Source organism: Sebastes fasciatus, chromosome 1 (genome assembly GCF_043250625.1).
Source record: "Sebastes fasciatus isolate fSebFas1 chromosome 1, fSebFas1.pri, whole genome shotgun sequence".
In the NCBI taxonomy this organism is placed as follows: Eukaryota; Metazoa; Chordata; class Actinopteri; order Perciformes; family Sebastidae; genus Sebastes; species Sebastes fasciatus.
This window is the reverse complement of record NC_133795.1, coordinates 23709292-23726341: the sequence shown is the minus strand read 5'-3', so window position 1 is coordinate 23726341 and position 17050 is coordinate 23709292. Positions and strand designations below refer to the sequence as shown.

The window sequence follows — 17050 nt, the reverse complement described above, 5'->3', positions numbered from 1 at the left end:
ACATAAACAGCTGTTTGGGTGACTGGATGTATCGAAAGGATTTTGCATACCGATTGGTTCGGGACGAATACATGTACCGTTACAGCCCTACAACATATACATAGTACATATGTATATGTACAAGACAGACCTTAAAGAAAAGAAAGTTCCCAGAGGAACAAAACAATTAAGACCTCCAGACTGACAGAGCTGTTGCTGCACTGATGCATGGTACATTCTCTACCCAACTGTCTCTGATGTTACATATTGCAAATTCATAGCAATTGAAACATGGTAAAATGTGTTTTACAGTGCAAAACAGACTGAAACATTTGTCATGTGTGATATAATTCATCAAAGATTTTTGCTTATTTTTTCTGAAACAAGCATGCACCAGGGCCAGGTTACATCTCGTCTCTGTGAGGACTGATTTATCAGATTGACAACTCACACCGTTTCTATGGTATCTAACAAGAGTTTTCAAGTTTAAGCAGGCCTTTGACATAACTCGTTCTTCATTATAGTTAGATCCTTTCCTTTATGTGTTTCAGTAAAACAGTTCAGCCTAATGCTATTCTTACACAAGAAACTTTCTGCAACTTATGCAGTATGCTTCAAACAAAGTGTTTGTCGTATTGACTAACAGTATATGAAACCCAATTTCCAAAAGTGAAATCAACAATTTTTGTAACTTGAAGCAGATGATGAAATGTTCAACAGACAATTTGTTTGAAGATTACCAATTCTAATTACTAATAATACCATAAATCTCAATCGAGTCGCTCTGTCTATCAGCCCTCGTATGTTGTCTACCATGCAGTACAAAGACGTTTGTAGTCTGAAAGATTTTGTACAACAGCAAACCTTCATGAATCTCATGCAACTTGCAACTCACCAATGCAACTAAGCTGTGTGTATAGTTTCACTGTTTAACAGACAGGATTTCTGCAGGACACTGAAACCTGGTGAAAAGGTCAGAAAAACAAACATTCCTGTTCAAAATATCTTGATGGAATTCAACTTTTCACAGAACATACCGACAGTAGATTTTGGTGTTTTCTGCAGTTGGCGGGTTGTTCTTAATCAGAGTGAATAACTGACTCTCACTCAGACTCAACAAAGAGTTAAATATTAAAGCATTGCGTGTTGTATGATTTCAGCTTTAATCCTAAAAGGTTGTCTTTACCTCAACAGGAAAGAAAATAACTACCAAACTCAAGAATCTCAACAGCCACGAAGAGACTTTTAAAACTAGCAGCAGGAAAACAAATCTCAGAAATCACTGCAGCGGCTTCCCTTTCTGAGAAACACCTGTCTAAAACAAAAACCCATCATGACTACAGCTGGCAGTGCACAACAAATATCAAACTAGACCCAAACTGTCATCAGAACAAGTAAAGTAGTAAACTGAAGATTGGACATGCAGAGCTGCAACCAGCCAGCAATACCCTGCAAACACCAAGTAACAACCAAGGCGGCCAGCAACAACACAGGTGAACAGGACTTATCCATCCTGAAACCTCGAGCAGCATCAAATCAGCCAGCAGCATGTCACCAACTGGTTGTAGAACACCACCACACAAGCAACATGTCAACAAGCAAATCTGCAATACATTGTCACGTCAACAAAACATCATGTTAACAGGAGCAACAGCAGTAACTTATCAACCAGAGCAATGTCACCAACATTTTAACAACAGCAATGTCAGATACATGTAAACCAGAGAAACATTAGCATCATGTCAACCACAGCAACATTAGCATTACATCAACCAGAGCGACATTAGTATTATGTAAACCAGAGCAACATCAGCAACCGATTGAAAGCACAGCACCAAAGACAGCTGATCAGAAGAGAAAGCAAATAGAAGTTAGGTGCAGAGCAATACTGATAAACCATGTTGTCCAGCTGAGCAATAGCAGGTGGAGCAATGCTCTCTGCTTCCACAATCCTCTGGATCCTCAGACACATCTTCAGGTTCTGTTCTCTGACTAACACTGATCCAGGACTGGCAGACATCACAGTCCTGGATGGACATCTCACTAAACTCTGACATTTCAGGCACTCAGGAGCTCATACAATTTGCTAGTTGACAAATGTTGAAAATACAATTAAAACAAAAACCCTGGTCTGGGTGTGAGGCTGCTACCTGCAGCCCACCACACATGACGCCACACATCATCATCAATGATTTCAGTGCTCAACCTCGGCACAGACAAATCACACCAACACTGACGATTGTCAGTTCTCCTAATGCTTCTTCAAGATTGACTTTTTATGGATTTTCAACCTGGACATCCACTCCTCATGTTACTTCTGGGTGTCAACCTGCAGACAGTCTGTGTGAAACATCAACAGCAGAAAGAGGATAAAAAAACGCGAGAGGAAACGACAACAGCTAATAATGTCAGAAACAATCAAGAGTATCCAGAGAAAGGTGAAAAGGTTCAACTGAAGCTGCAGTTTGCACTCACATAAGCCAAGAAACCAAATAAAGCTGATAGGAGACAGAAAACAACCTCTTTCAAACAGCCAGCAAACCAGAAAAAAATGTTCAATACAGCAAATTCAGGATTAAAAAGCAAAACACTGCCTTGTTTCTCAGTTTAAAGCTGGAATCCATCACTGTCCACATGTCGCCGTCAACCTCACAACACAGCATAAAGAATGGGATTGGACGAGGAGAGGGGAACAACATCCATGGACCAAGATTGAATCTATTTTAGAACAAGGATGAGGGGATCTGCACACATCAGCCAACTAGGAGCTCAAATCTCAACAGACAGGACAACGAAACAGGATCTGTGCAATGAAGCCTGGAGCTTACAGCCTTTTGCTGCACCTTATAACCTTTAACTGTAGCTGTGTGCACCAGACCACCTTATCATCCATATATTTTCAGTGACTAATAAAATCTTTGGTTCCGCTTGTACAGAACTCCACTGACCTGCACAGGGACAAAAACAGAAACAACTGACTTACAGGAAACTGTACTACATCTGAATTTGCAACAAAACCCTTAACATAGTTTGTGGGCAAACAGACTGAATAAAATATGCAGCAGAATTCTATGTTGTGTCTAATAAATTACCCAACCGATACAGGATTTTTGAGGCCTTTACCGATATTGATAAAAATATAGTATATATATTAGGGATGTCACGAGAACCGATACTTCGGTACCTACTCAGTACCAAAATTAAAAAAATGTGACAGTACTCGTTTTCTTCGGTACCAAAGGTACCGAACGATGCCTGTAATGGTCATTTGGTACCGGAGCGGAGGTACTGGAGATACAATTCTTCCGGATCCAATGGTGGCAGTGTAAACGCTTCCAAGTGTTCTCATCTGCCGTGAAATGAAGGAAGAAGAACACCGCAACAGCACGGAAAAAAACAACAACACGAGACGTGAAAGATGGCAGCGGCCTCCGCCTCAACTCGTTGAGAAAACAAATAGCAAGAGCCGGGTATGGAAGTACTTTGCGTTCGAGGCAGATTTAAAAGGGGTAATAATAGATTCGCAAAAACCAGTATGCGGTGTAGTAACGGTGCCGTCGTACTTTTCTTTCCAAAGGAGGAAATACTTCCAATTTAGCAAAGCACCTCAAAGACAGACATCCAGACAATATTGTTTGTTTTAAATACTTGAAGGCTACATGCAACTGTTCTGTTTTGCAATGTTAATAAACATTTTTATTTATTACTTAAAGGCTACATGCCTCTGTTTTTGTAATGTTCAAATGTTTTAATAAAGGAGTGCATGCTGAATTACATGGGATTTATTGGGGTTTTTTTACCGTGGTATCGAATTGGTATCGAGAATCGTGTAAATTCACTGGTATCGGTATCGACTACTAGATTTCCTGGTACCGTGACATCCCTAATATATATATATTTCATTACATAACCCATACCAAAACTAAACATCCTAATAGGGTTTCCTCTTCTTTTTTTAAACAATTGCGACCAAGAAATGTAATGGTGGTGACATGTTAGTGCTTCAAGTTCCAGTACAACTTCACCTACAAGTATGTACGTGTAGCATGATATCTGCTAACGCATTTCAGCCTGTGGCCTTCATCAGGACCTGTCCTGACAGGAGTTGGTCTAACAATATGAACATATAATGAGCTAATATCTGCAGATATATCGGCCTTGTGTAAAACCCATCACTTTGCTCAACCACTACGAGCATTTAACATTACAGAAACCTATGTTTGCATGACAAATAGCCATTACTTTTGCAGAATCCATGTCTGTAAAATGGCTTAAAGCTAGCTGGTGGTGTAGCGAGCAGCAACACAACCTGACACCTGGTACTGGTGTGTGTGTGTGACGGGATGCCTCTGAGGCATGGCTAGTAGTCTGCAGTGAAACCCGACAAAATACTCAGCTACAGACAAAATAGCTGTAACTCACACACACCTGCTCCTCATCAGGTCATACAGAGAGGAAACTACAACATGAGACGAGCTGCAGTGAAGAGTAATGATTGGTTGTGCTAGCTAGCCAGCAGCTACGTTAACAAAACACCATTTTAAACCTCCCTTAACATGTTATAAAGTCATTATAATGATAAATACCCGACATGAAACCTCTACAGTGAGATGCTCGCAGTCATAGCGAGCTAACTAGCTAGTTCCCAGCAGGAATACTGAATGTAGCTAGTTTAGCTTAGCGTTAGCCACCTAGCTTCGCTTTGTGTGTGTGTGTGTGTGTTGTTGGAGCGGAGCACGGTGCACGCTTTTAACGGCTCCTCTCGTTGCTAAGCTACCCGGTGTAGGTGTGTCACTGAGCGGGCTGCTGCCGCTGCTGGATTCTTACCGAGAAATCTGTGAATAAACACACTGAGGTTTAACTCATGAACGGAGCTCCTTCTCTTCTCCTCTCTGTCTGTAGGCTGCTGCTGCTGCTGCACGAAATGTCGGCGCAAGCATCGCGATACCAGACGTGATGACGCGAGACTACGGCCAGCGCCTCGGTCAGAGCAACAGCGCCCCCTACAAGGCTGAGGAAGGAACTTGCCTGGTGTTTTAGTTTTTACTACCTATTTTTATATATAAATTTAAATATATATATATATGGTGTTTTAGTTTATATATAAATTAACTTGCCTTGGTGTTTTAGTTTTTATTACCTGTTTATATAAACAGGCAGTAAAAACTAAAACACCATAAATATATAAACTAAAACACCATAAATATATAAACTAAAACACCATATATATATATTTATTTACATATGAAGAAGGAACTTGTCCTGTTTTTTTTGTTTTTACTGCCTGTTTATATAAACAGGCAGTAAAAACTAAAACACCATAAATATATAAACTAAAACACCATATATATATATTTATTTACATATGAAGAAGGAACTTGTCCTGGTGTTTTAGTTTTTACTACCTGTTTTTATATATAAATTTAAATATATATATATATGGTGTTTTAGTTTATATATAAATTAACTTGCTTTGGTGTTTAAGTTTTTATTACCTGTTTATATAAACAGGCAGTAAAAACTAAAACACCATAAATATATAAACTAAAACACCATATATATATATTTATTTACATATGAAGAAGGAACTTGTCCTGGTGTTTTAGTTTTTACTACCTGTTTATATAAACAGGCAGTAAAAACTAAAACACCATAAATATATAAACTAAAACACCATATATATATATTTATTTACATATGAAGAAGGAACTTGTCCTGGTGTTTTAGTTTTCACTACCTGTTCATATATATATATATAAACAGATATGTGTATATTTACGCATATACATTACAGCTTATTGACTTTGCAATTACATCTTATATGTTATAGTTTATCCCTAGATTTATTTTAACTTCTGCACTATTTTGCAGCTCTGTAATTGTCCTGCACGACAATGAGAATATTATTAAAAAGACCAAGATGTTCCAGTGCAAGTGAAATGTTTGTGTCTGCAGGCATAAATACTTTTCAAACTGTATTAGGAAATCTCATGTACAAATTTATATGCCGGTTTAATCACTCTGAGAATGACATAATCTTGTGGTTGTCTAACATCAGAGTTAGCACTACAGGGTAACCAATCACAGCTGTGGAGGCACTGGTATAGTTCTTTATATGTAAGGCAATGATGTATGTATATATTTATATTAATATTAATATTTTTAATATCTTTTAATCATGACTTTTTATAGTGCTTCCTGTATTGTAATGTATTATATGTAATGTATTGTTGTTGTTTTTCTTATCTGGACTAAATGCAATAAAGTTTTGAATTGAATGACAATAAATAAGTTGAAACTTGAAACTGAACTTCATATTGTATACACATGATGCATAAAGTAATTTGTTGACTTGACGGTGACAGGACACTTACCAGCACACATGAGCTCATGAAATAACTATACAATTTGTGCTAATTGGTTTAAGAAATGTGACAATTACAGCCTAGTATACTATATAGAATGTAAAATAAGTAGTACAATTGGGGAGGTAATTGGGTATTCGGGTTTATGTACATTACGTCTGCTACAGTTTAATGGACTGCAGTAATAAAGTGATATTTTTGGGATAATACACGTATATCATGTATGTATTAATTATAATAAAGCAGGTGCTTTTTAATTTTTTAATGGTATTTTTATTGTATCTGGCTGTTTTGTATTGTGTATATCATAACTTTTTGTTTGTATTTGTGTACTGGCCCAAATATGTAAAGGCATTGCAAACTAGCACAGGCTATACATTTTGTGGTATGTAGCCTTTGTCCATGAAATGTAATTATCATAAAATAAGAATAAAAAGACAAAACAAAAGTGTATTGCATAACCATGAAGCAGCACTTTATTGGATAATAATGTATATGATGAGAGTAACAGTAGAAGACAGTAGATAGATTCTAATAAATGTGACAGGAACATCCAAGAACACAATACAAGACTTTAAAATCCTCTCGGACTGTTAAGACCCACCCTTAACAAGTGAATTTTTCAGACTTTCAGAATCCCCTTCAGATTCCCATCAACAACCTCAGAAAAATATTTTTACTCTCCACTATAAAAAAATCAGCTGTTGTGGTCCAATCAGCTCCAGTCTTGTAGAGCGTTCCAGACTTTAAAGAAATAATCAAACTGCGGCTGCTAACACTGTGAACACTGCTGATAAACTGACATGATGCTGCCGTTTATTGAATACTGAAAAAACGATGTGAGAGGAGAAAGCAAAACTGCAAGAGTGAATCCTGAGAGAGAGAGGACAGTGTATCACATGTGAACAGAGCAAGAGACCATCTGTGAATCAAGTGAAAAGCTTTGACTCAAAGAATTATTAGAGAATCATTGAATCTTCAGACAGCTCAGTAAATTTTGGTCTGCTGCCTTCAGCTGCAGCCTCCAGCATCACTGAAGTAGCACTGCCCGCTGGTCCTATTTTGTTTCTGCTCATGGTAACCAGTGGGGCCAACCCAGAGCAAGTTCACTTCAGAAGATCAGATCAAAACGCATCAACTATAGTCCAGTACTGACCGATAACATCACTGGAGTTTACACTAAAGTGACGAGTAGTACTACTTCTACTTGCCCTTACTTTAAATATTTGGATATTAATCCTTCAACAGCTTTATATTTTATTCTTCTTGTGGGATTGTGTCTGATACATTTCATCTAGCTGTAAATCACTTTTTGCTGCCTCAGTAATATAAATAGAAGTTTCATGGTGCTGATGATGTTACATGTGACGGGATGTAATGAAGAGCTGGATTAGTAAACCCAGAGATAACTAAAAGTGAAGCCGTGTAACACAATGAGTAGCCAGACTACGCTGAACTGACTTTGTGATACAGGACCCAGGTGTAACAGAACAACATACAACAAGCAGAGGTTGCCATGCGTTGGGCAACTCTCTGAACAACATCTTCTGACCGAGCAACAAGAGGAGCTTTATGGAGACACAGAGCTACGGTTACAAACAGACTTCAAGTCAGACAGGAAGTTTGTGCGTGTTTGTGTAGAGGAAGGAAAAGCTAATGCATTCCCAGAGTTCCCTGGGAATCAATCATCATCATCATCCTCATTGTCGTCTTCGTCAGCCAGGAAGTAAACAGGAAGTGGGAAGAGCTTAGTGCTGCGTCCACTTGATGCTCTTCAGATCGACGCCTTCTTGAACCATCTCCCACAAAGGACTGACAGACAGACAGACAGACAGACAGACACACAGAGAGAGAAAGGTTATTGGTTATATATACAGTATATATACAGTGGCCTATATCTCAGCATTTCATTCATTTCTGTGAAGAATACTAAATGAAGTTGTTATTTTTAAAGTTTGACACTGAACTTGTGAAAAGTTTGTATGATTATTACAATTTAAAAAAAAAAAATACATAATACAGACAGAATTGTATTAAAAGTTCCTAAAAATAACAGAAAAAATCATCTCTGATGCAATATACTAAGGAAATAATCTGCAAAAAAAACCCATCCAAATAGCTTGTTTTACACAAACATCCTGCAGTTCTTGCGTTCACTATTTGGGTTAATTGTACAGTTTATCAGTTGTTCTGTACTGTTATTGTTATGCATTGAATATCATATAAAATATCCATAAAATATGTCCCTTAGTCAGGGGTCATCAGTTTTCTTAATGATAGAAAAGGGGTCCCTAAAGGAAAAAGGTTGGGAACCACTGATCTAAACCACTTTATTTGAAGGTCAAATTGAAAGCGAGCGAACCTGAAACCCCAGTAATAATCCCTCATTGCACAGGAAAACTCTAAGTCAAAGTTGAAGCTGGAACTTGACATAGGTACGCAACGTACAATTTGGGTAATAATTTTACCCTTCGACTTCGGTTTCTCTTACAAATTGGTTTGTTTTCAACCTGTCGGATTGTGTTTCTTGACCAGTCAGACTTTTTCTTATTGACGTCACCTTGTTCTCAGATTTTACATTGGTGAGTCCAGTGTTATTACTATTAGGGATGGGCATTTCAAGCAAAAATAATATTAGATATTCACTGGGAACTATTCGACCATTCCTCCGTAGAAATGACGGACAAAACTACCAAAATAAGATCAGAGTTAGCGGTCCAGCTGAACTCACCTCATCTCTCGGAGCCTGCTGACATTAGAGATACATTTCTCTGCTGTATAGTCCACCTCTGCTTCTGTGGTGAACCTGCCAATACCAAACCTAACATACACAAATACAGGTTTACAGTACCCTACATGTGATTCAACTGAAGTCAAACCAGAGGACAGAAAGGCTGAGAATCATCTCCAGCTGCTGATGTTTAGAGATCAAGTTAGTTTAAAATAAAAAATGTCTTCCTGTCTGAGAGTTAAAACTAGGCCAACAGAATGCACAAGAATGAGGATCATAGTTAGGATTATAAACAGGTTTATTATCCTGATTAAAATCTACACTCCAGTCTTCAAGATTGTTATTGCATTTTAGCTGTATTTCAATTTACAATTTAAACAACAAATAATCCTAAACATTATATAATAAATATATCATAATATACTCCTGAAGAAATGTTATTCAAAAGGGATCAGGATTATGATGTGGATTCCAGTGAGGATATCCGTGTTCATACCTGATGGAAGAGTGAGCCAGGTCTTCATCTGCTCCGATCGCTCTGAGGACGTATGATGGCTCCAGAGATGCTGACGTACATGCACTGTGTGCACACAAAAAACATTCATTCATCTTTTATATACAAGACAAAAACTCCCGGGTGGAGTTAACTTGCAAACAAAAAAGTTGTTTCTCGCCAAAATACACTATGTATTCCTGAGGTCTAACAAACATTCCTCATAAATCATTTGCAAAGCCGATCTTTATAATATGTTAAAGTGTGCATTGTTTACATGTTTGCTAACTTGCAGTCAGTGGAATAATGTGGAATAACAGGCGACAGGAATGTGAACAGTGAATGGTCAAAAACACCACAGGGTAGCACTAAATGAGGGCGGTCAATTTATTAAAGTATCGCAAATTAATCGCACATTTTTTATCTGTTCAAAATGTACCTTAAAGGGACATTTGTCATTTATTAAATTACTTTGCTTTCTGCAAATGTATGTATATATTTATTATTGGAAATCAATTCAAACACAAAAAAATTACAAATATTGCCCAGAAACCCTCTCAGGTACTGCATTTAGCATAAAAAAATATGCTCAAATCATAACACGACAAACTCAAGCCCAACAGGCAAAAACAGCTGTCAGTGTGAGCCCGCTACAACCTAAAAATACAAGCTGTGTTAATGCGTTAAAGAAATTGGCGGCGTTAAAACAAATTTGTGTTAACACGTTATCATCGCATTAACTTTGACAGCCCTAATAAAAATAGGTTGACTAAATCATTTGAGTCTAAAATTCTTAACACAAGTGTGTGTCTGACCTCCCAGATGACAGAGCGATATCCTTCAGCGCCATCAACAGACTCTCTCCCTCCACATAGGCAAAGGACAGGTTGACACAGCCTGAAAAGCACAAAAACAGTCAGATTAGACCATCTGCCTCTTCTACTGTAGTAACAGGTTTCTGTCAATATAACACACATGTCCAACAGAACATTAACATTAAGTTCAAGGACTTTCAAGTTCATGTTGGTTGAAATTCAAGCATGTGACAGTGGTGTGTTTTTGTTTTACTTCTGTGCGTGCGTGTGCGTGTGCGTGTGTGTATGTACCAGGGTAGCGTTGTTCTGGATCTCCGTTCATGATGACGTCAGGAAGCTCAGACGTGAGCTTATGGATCAGACGATTAGCCAGCATGGATATTCTCTCATGATCATACTGCAAACACAAACACACTCATTAAGTCCCAGGTTGTTTGGATGCATTTGTTGAGTCTCTGAGTGTTTGGGTGCGTTTGTTTTTACCTCCAACTCCTGCTGTGATATGCTGCAGGCGGCTCCCAGCCCGACAGCCAGTGGGGTGGGGACGGTACCAGAGCGCAGCCCTCTCTCCTGCCCGCCCCCGTTCTGCAGCGGCTCCAAGCGCACTCTGGGCCGGCGACGCACGTATAGAGCACCCACACCTGCAAACACACCCACACACACACACATTGGCAAGGTAACTTCCAACAGGTCAACATGACCTGTGCAGTACCACAATGATCACAACTGGAACCCCGTCTGTTCAATCAATACATGCTGCTTTCACTTTAAATGAACTTTCAAGTGCTGTTTTAATCACTTACACTTTCACTGACGCCTCTGAACTGCTTTCACTGTTACATGTCAGTTGAGTCATGGACTCAATGGTCATTTTTGTTCAACTGATATTTCAACTGACAATTCAACTGCTTTTAGTAGTTACACATTTACTGACATGAAACTAGTATTCGCATTACAATTTCAAAGTAAGAGATTAAAGCAGTTGAAAGACTTTATTCAGTGCTTGCACTTAAACTGAAACTTTGTCACTGTCATTTTAACCACTATTTCGGCTTCTTTCAGTATTTATACTTCAACTTTAACATTTTCAGAATTTCACGTTTCTACTGGAAAATTTTAGCAGCAAGCACATGTACATTTTCTAAAAAATGTGGCGTTTTCTAGTTTTATGCAATTTGTAAAGCACTCTGAACTGCCACATGCATGAGATGTGCTGTATATATATATATATATATATATATATATATATATATAAACTGCCTCGCCTTGTCCAATGAGCTAACAGTTAAGGGTATATCTACAGTAATACTACGGCTAACCTTTGGGTCCATAGATCTTGTGGCCGCTGATGGACATCAGGTCAACCTTCCAGTCCACGACGTCGATGGGAATCTTTCCGACCGCCTGAGCGGCGTCAGTGTGGAGGAAGACTCCTTTAGAACGACAAATCCTACCTGTGGACAAGAAGAGTAAAATCAATAGCTTTGATCAGAACACTGAATCAGATCAGAGACTCCCAGTGAAAACAGTAAAGATCATGGTGGTCTGCTTTATGGATGAAACACTGTGTACATGTATGTTTCAGAAATCTGATTACTGCCTAAAGCGGGGAGTTAATAGCATGTGTGTGTTGCCATGGTTACCAATCTCCTTGATGGGCTGCTTGACTCCGATCTCGTTGTTGATGGACATCACCGACAACAGAGAGGTGTCAGGACGGATGGAGGCCTCCAACAGCTGAAGAAACACAGTTTTAATACGTTAACTGACTTCTGTATATAATCTGTACACGCTGAATGGTTTCTCTCTGTACGTTCAGCGTGTGTACCTCCAGGTCCAGCAGTCCGTTTGACTGGACTGGCAGGTAGGTGATGCTGAATCCCTCTGACTCCAGAACTCGACACGAGTCCAGAACACATTTATGCTCCGTCTGCGTGGTGATCACATGGCGCTTCTTCATCTTGTAGAACCTGGCCACGCCCTGCACGAGAGGAAGAGGCGGGGTCACTGCTATCATCACAAACTGGGTGTTATTTTTATTTTTTTACTGTACTTCCACCTTTTGACTGTTCTCACTGCGTTCTCAGGTTAGGGTCGCACCAGCATTTAAAACATAAAGCAACATTTTGCTGCAAAATCAATTCATTCCATTTGCTGCGATCAGTGGATTCGCTCAAACAGGTGAACTTTGACACGCAAATTCAGGCCAATGTCCAAAAGTCGCTGTCTTCACAGTAGTATTAATTTTGTCAACTCTTTTTTATTGAGTATTTAGATAGCTATTGTGACTGACTAGCGCCAGCCCACCTGGCTAGCATGTTAGTAGAGAGAGGACAGGGACAGAAGATGTGATGAAGAGGAGGTAACGAAGAGGAAGTGATGAAAAGGAGGAGCAAAGTGAGACCTTGATGGCCATGTTGTTGGACTCTGTGGCTCCGCTGGTGAAGATGATCTCTCTGGGATCTGCTCCAATCAGATCAGCCACCTGCTGCTCAAAGACAGAGAGACACAACACACAGTCAGTGAACTGATTACCAAGTACACAACATGTTGTACAAGGTTTACAATGGAGATGTGAACAATTAGAATGAAATAAGAAATAATTGAATAATAATCTGTCTCTCTACCTTCCTGGCCGTCTCCATGGCGGCCTCGCTCTCCCAGCCGTAAGCGTGTGTCCTGGAGTGAGGGTTACCGTAGTAATTCACTTGATAGGGCAGCATGGCGTCCAGCACCCGGGGGTCCTACACACACAAACACACACACAAACACATGCACTGCATTCAGGAACATTTCTGTCTTGCGCCTTTTTACACATGCCATGGCAAAGCCGGAATAGATGGGGCAAAGGACAGCCCAGCAGATGACGGTAATGCAACACTTATGGATGCCAACTGCCAAAAAAACTCAACAGAAGAAGAAGAAGATGTGGCAAGGCCGGATGTACATGTACACGGTGGAAGACGTCGCTTATTATTTTCAGGAACATGGTGGCGAGGAGCTGTGTTTGTCCAGTGCCAATGTTCTTGTAATGTATTATTTATTGTTTGTTGGTTAAGTCACAGATTCAAATACATCATCAGCGGAGTCTTGTGATTGGTTCACTTGCTCAACACTAAAGTGTCTTTTGTCAGACCAAAGTAACCCTTTACATGCTTGTCCCTGCAATGTTACAGCTTTCTGGCACAACACAGCCGTACCAGTATTTTTCTTGAATTGTCACGACATCCTGAGGTGGGAAAATGGCAGAACAGATTTCCCTGAATATCAATTCCTACTCCCATTTACACATGACCCCAGGCAGGAAATGTTCCTGAACATTTCAGGGATCGACTGCTTGTGTGAAAGGGACTCTCTAACATCAGCTGGTAATGCTTGTAGCCATGACAACATGGTTGGTGATGGTTACCATGGGTGTGGTGGCCTGGAAGTCCATGTAGAGGGGGCGGGGCTCATTTTTATCCAGTTCCTGTGGCGTTATCAACTCTGCAGCACAAAAACAAAAACAGACAGTCAGCTAATTCTACTCAGAGTTTAATCACATCTGGATGGTTCTTGAATGAAATACTGGGTGAGACAACAGGCAGGTCAGTTCTGGTTGAGTCATTCATCAACTGTGTCTGTAGAGCAGAGCCTGGAAAACTGCCACGTTCTGAAAATTACACACTGTTTCATCACATTTTGCGTATCCTTGAGGTCTAACAAAAGCGTCATAAAACATTTGAAAAACTGATTTTAAAGTACTTTGAATACAGAATTGTTTACATGAGACAAATAAAATGCGGACCCACTCATAGAAAAATAGCTCCATAGCGCTGCTAGAGGTCAAAAACTCAACAGAGAACCTTTAATATTGCTGTATTGTCATCTCTGTACTATTTGTATTGCATTTTGTTTCATGCTTTTTGCACCTGTTTGTTTCTCTATTGTGTGCAATGGAGCACTGAATGACTGCAACTTCGTTCCCCTGTACACTGAATACTGCATATGCACAGAATGACAATATATTTGTCCTTGACGTTGATATTTTTACTGCATATGTGTGATAAAAACTTTGAGCATTGTCTGTTTCCAACTTCTACAATGTGGTCATTTGCTATCTGGAATCTCTTCAACTGATACTGGATTTCTGAGGCCAATTTCAATATTTTAGTTTTTACAAATCTGACAATGGTATATAAGCACATATTCATTTATAATATATACAAATATATAAACAATCATTTACCAATAAGGATCCATAAATATGGTTCTTAAAGGAAGAACTGCAGAACATTTGAACAGAAATAACATTTTACAATGTATACATAAACGTGTTGTGCTAGTGGACAAACTATACAATGGAGTTTTTTAATTATTATTATTATTATTATAATAATATATATATATATATATATATATATATATATATATATATATATATATATATGTAGTATTCAAATGTCTTGTTTAGTTGAGCAGTCCAAAACTCTAAGAATATGTCAGATATTAAGAGAAAACACAAAATAAGTTTAATGAAGAGATAGCAAAATAAAATTAAAAATTGTATTACATGCAGTAAACAAAATAAAACAAAATAAAAAAATACAATCAATAAATTATTGATGAAATAATAAAATTGTTGACAATTAATTTTCTTTCAACCAACTAGTTCTGATGGACTTATTGTTTCTGAATGGTTTAGTAGCTTTAATGTCTTCTTCTAATCTTATAAAAGGCCCACATGTCATCATTACTTAACGTGTGATCACTCGGGTTATATACTGGAGGAGTGAACTGCGTCACTGTGGGATTAGCTCCGTGCTAGCTGCTCTGAGGCTGTATAATAAATATAACCGGACTAAACGAGCTCCGGGCTGCTGTTACCTTTGGGCTGAGAGCTGGCGGCTCTTCCATCAGAGCTCAGCCAGAGAGGAAGCCTGGAGACCGGCCTGAGCAGCCGGGAGGACACGGTCATGCCCGTGGAGAGCATCTGGACGGCTGGCTGGTTTCAGCTGACACGCTGACCTCCGATAACAACAACACACTAACAAGACCACACTACCACCAGAGTTCACCAAGTTTAACCAGTTCAATCTGTTTAACCTGCTGGTTTCTGAGGAAGAAAATGACGACGATAACTCTACTCTAAGAATAAAGGTTTAGCTTCAGCGAAGTTATGTTTGGTTTGAGAAACGTTGCCGCCTGCTGCGTGTTGCATCCAGGTAACAACCAACAACACTTCTGTTAACATGCTACCAACCAACTACTTCCGGTCATGACTTTCAAAATAAAATATTCTAATGATGAGTGTCAAATCTTTTTTACTTTAAAGTGAAAAAAAATAAGTTTTTATTTATTTTTGTAATTTAAATTTTTTTATCAGGTAAATACTCAAAAGTAACGTAAGTAAAGATGAGCAAACCCCTTCCTGAGGGTCTGTGGGTTGCCCACCTGCATCTCAGCTTGTAATTACACCCTAAAGGAATGACTGGAAAACATAATGCAAAACACAAATACAGAAACCATGATCATTTGTTTGGTTCTGCACCTTGGGGTGGGCTGACTCCGGCTAATCTGTCGATACTTGCGCTTCTGTCCCGCTCCCTTGTAGGTCTGACCAGGTACCACCCCCCTCATGACCTCATCATCATCATCATCATCTTTATTATTATTCATATTATTAATATATATGTGTATGTATATATACTGTATTATATATACATCTTACTCATTCATTTTCTTTTTGTTTTTTTGTTTTGTTTATGTGTAGAGCATATATGCTCTACACATAAAAGGAAGGATATCTGTATGAGTGTGTGTAGATATGTGTGTATGTGTACAGTATATGTGTTTAAGAGTAGATATATGTCATATATGACCATCTAGCCTCATTCAATGCCAAACACACACCCATTATCTACATTTCTCACACACACACACACTCACACGCACACACACAGACATTCCTCAACCTGCTTTTATCCCCTTGTGTTGTTTTTGTTTTGTTTTGTTTTTGTACTTTATTTGTCTTTCTCTGTATAATATATTTTATATTTTGGTCTTTTTTATATACGTCCCTGCACATGTCTTCACTTGTTTTGTAATCACTTTATAACACAATAATAAAAAATTTTAAAAAAAAGTAACGTGAGTTTAGTACTCAAAATAACGTTGCGTTTTAAAAATGATTTCATTTTATTTTGTTATTCTTCGGCCTCTCTGCAGCTTCATCCGGTGACTCTCTGTAGCTTGACGTAGCTCGGTGTCTGTGCTGTTTCATGGTTGCACAAGCATTGGAAACAGGGGCGGAACTTCCTTTACACAGGCTGATCTCTCACTGGCCGACACGCGTTGTTTTGGTCCTGTTTGAGGCTCTTATCTGACATGATGTGATTGGTCACATCCTGGAGCTTATGAAACCTTGGTTCAGCCAAGGTTCAGATATTCAGTCTACATGTATGTTTGATTAACAACTTGGTACAATTGTCTAATGAAAATCAGGATTTCACAAAACAATGTGTGCCATTTTCAAACCCACAGTCTCACAACATTATACCATCACTATATTATCAACTTTAACTTTATGGTCCCAGAGGGGACAATATGGAATATATGAGACAGATTGGGCAGTTTAACACAGATGATCTTGCTGGCCACATGTCTTATATTGTTGCTTGACCCAGTG

At 38.8% G+C, this 17050-nt stretch overlaps 2 protein-coding genes across 4 annotated transcripts in view; both read right to left on the bottom strand.

Moving 5' to 3' along the window:
• The window catches only part of cpne1 (copine I), a 28553-nt gene extending 23616 nt beyond the window's left edge, over window positions 1–4937 (bottom strand). Inside the window, exons 1-2 of one of the 3 annotated variants that reach the window (XM_074638792.1) lie at window positions 4807–4919; window positions 875–941 (exon numbers count right to left, since the gene is read on the bottom strand). The gene's annotated coding sequence lies outside the window, so the exon portion shown is untranslated. Of the gene's footprint in view, window positions 1–874; window positions 942–4806 lie in introns of all 3 variants that reach the window. The other 2 variants (XM_074638803.1, XM_074638784.1) reach the window with 2 other exon arrangements.
• Window positions 4938–6795: 1858 nt separating this feature from the next.
• Window positions 6796–15602, bottom strand: nfs1 (NFS1 cysteine desulfurase). Its single transcript, XM_074638772.1, has 13 exons — window positions 15250–15602; window positions 13793–13869; window positions 13011–13127; window positions 12788–12871; window positions 12212–12364; window positions 12027–12120; window positions 11703–11837; window positions 10867–11024; window positions 10675–10780; window positions 10384–10465; window positions 9572–9655; window positions 9076–9165; window positions 6796–8156 (listed from the first exon to the last, which is right to left on the bottom strand). Exons 1-13 carry the CDS (start codon window positions 15353–15355, stop codon window positions 8093–8095), a joined length of 1350 nt encoding a protein of 449 aa, XP_074494873.1. The 5' UTR covers window positions 15356–15602; the 3' UTR covers window positions 6796–8092.
• Between the last annotated feature and the right edge of the window lie 1448 nt (window positions 15603–17050).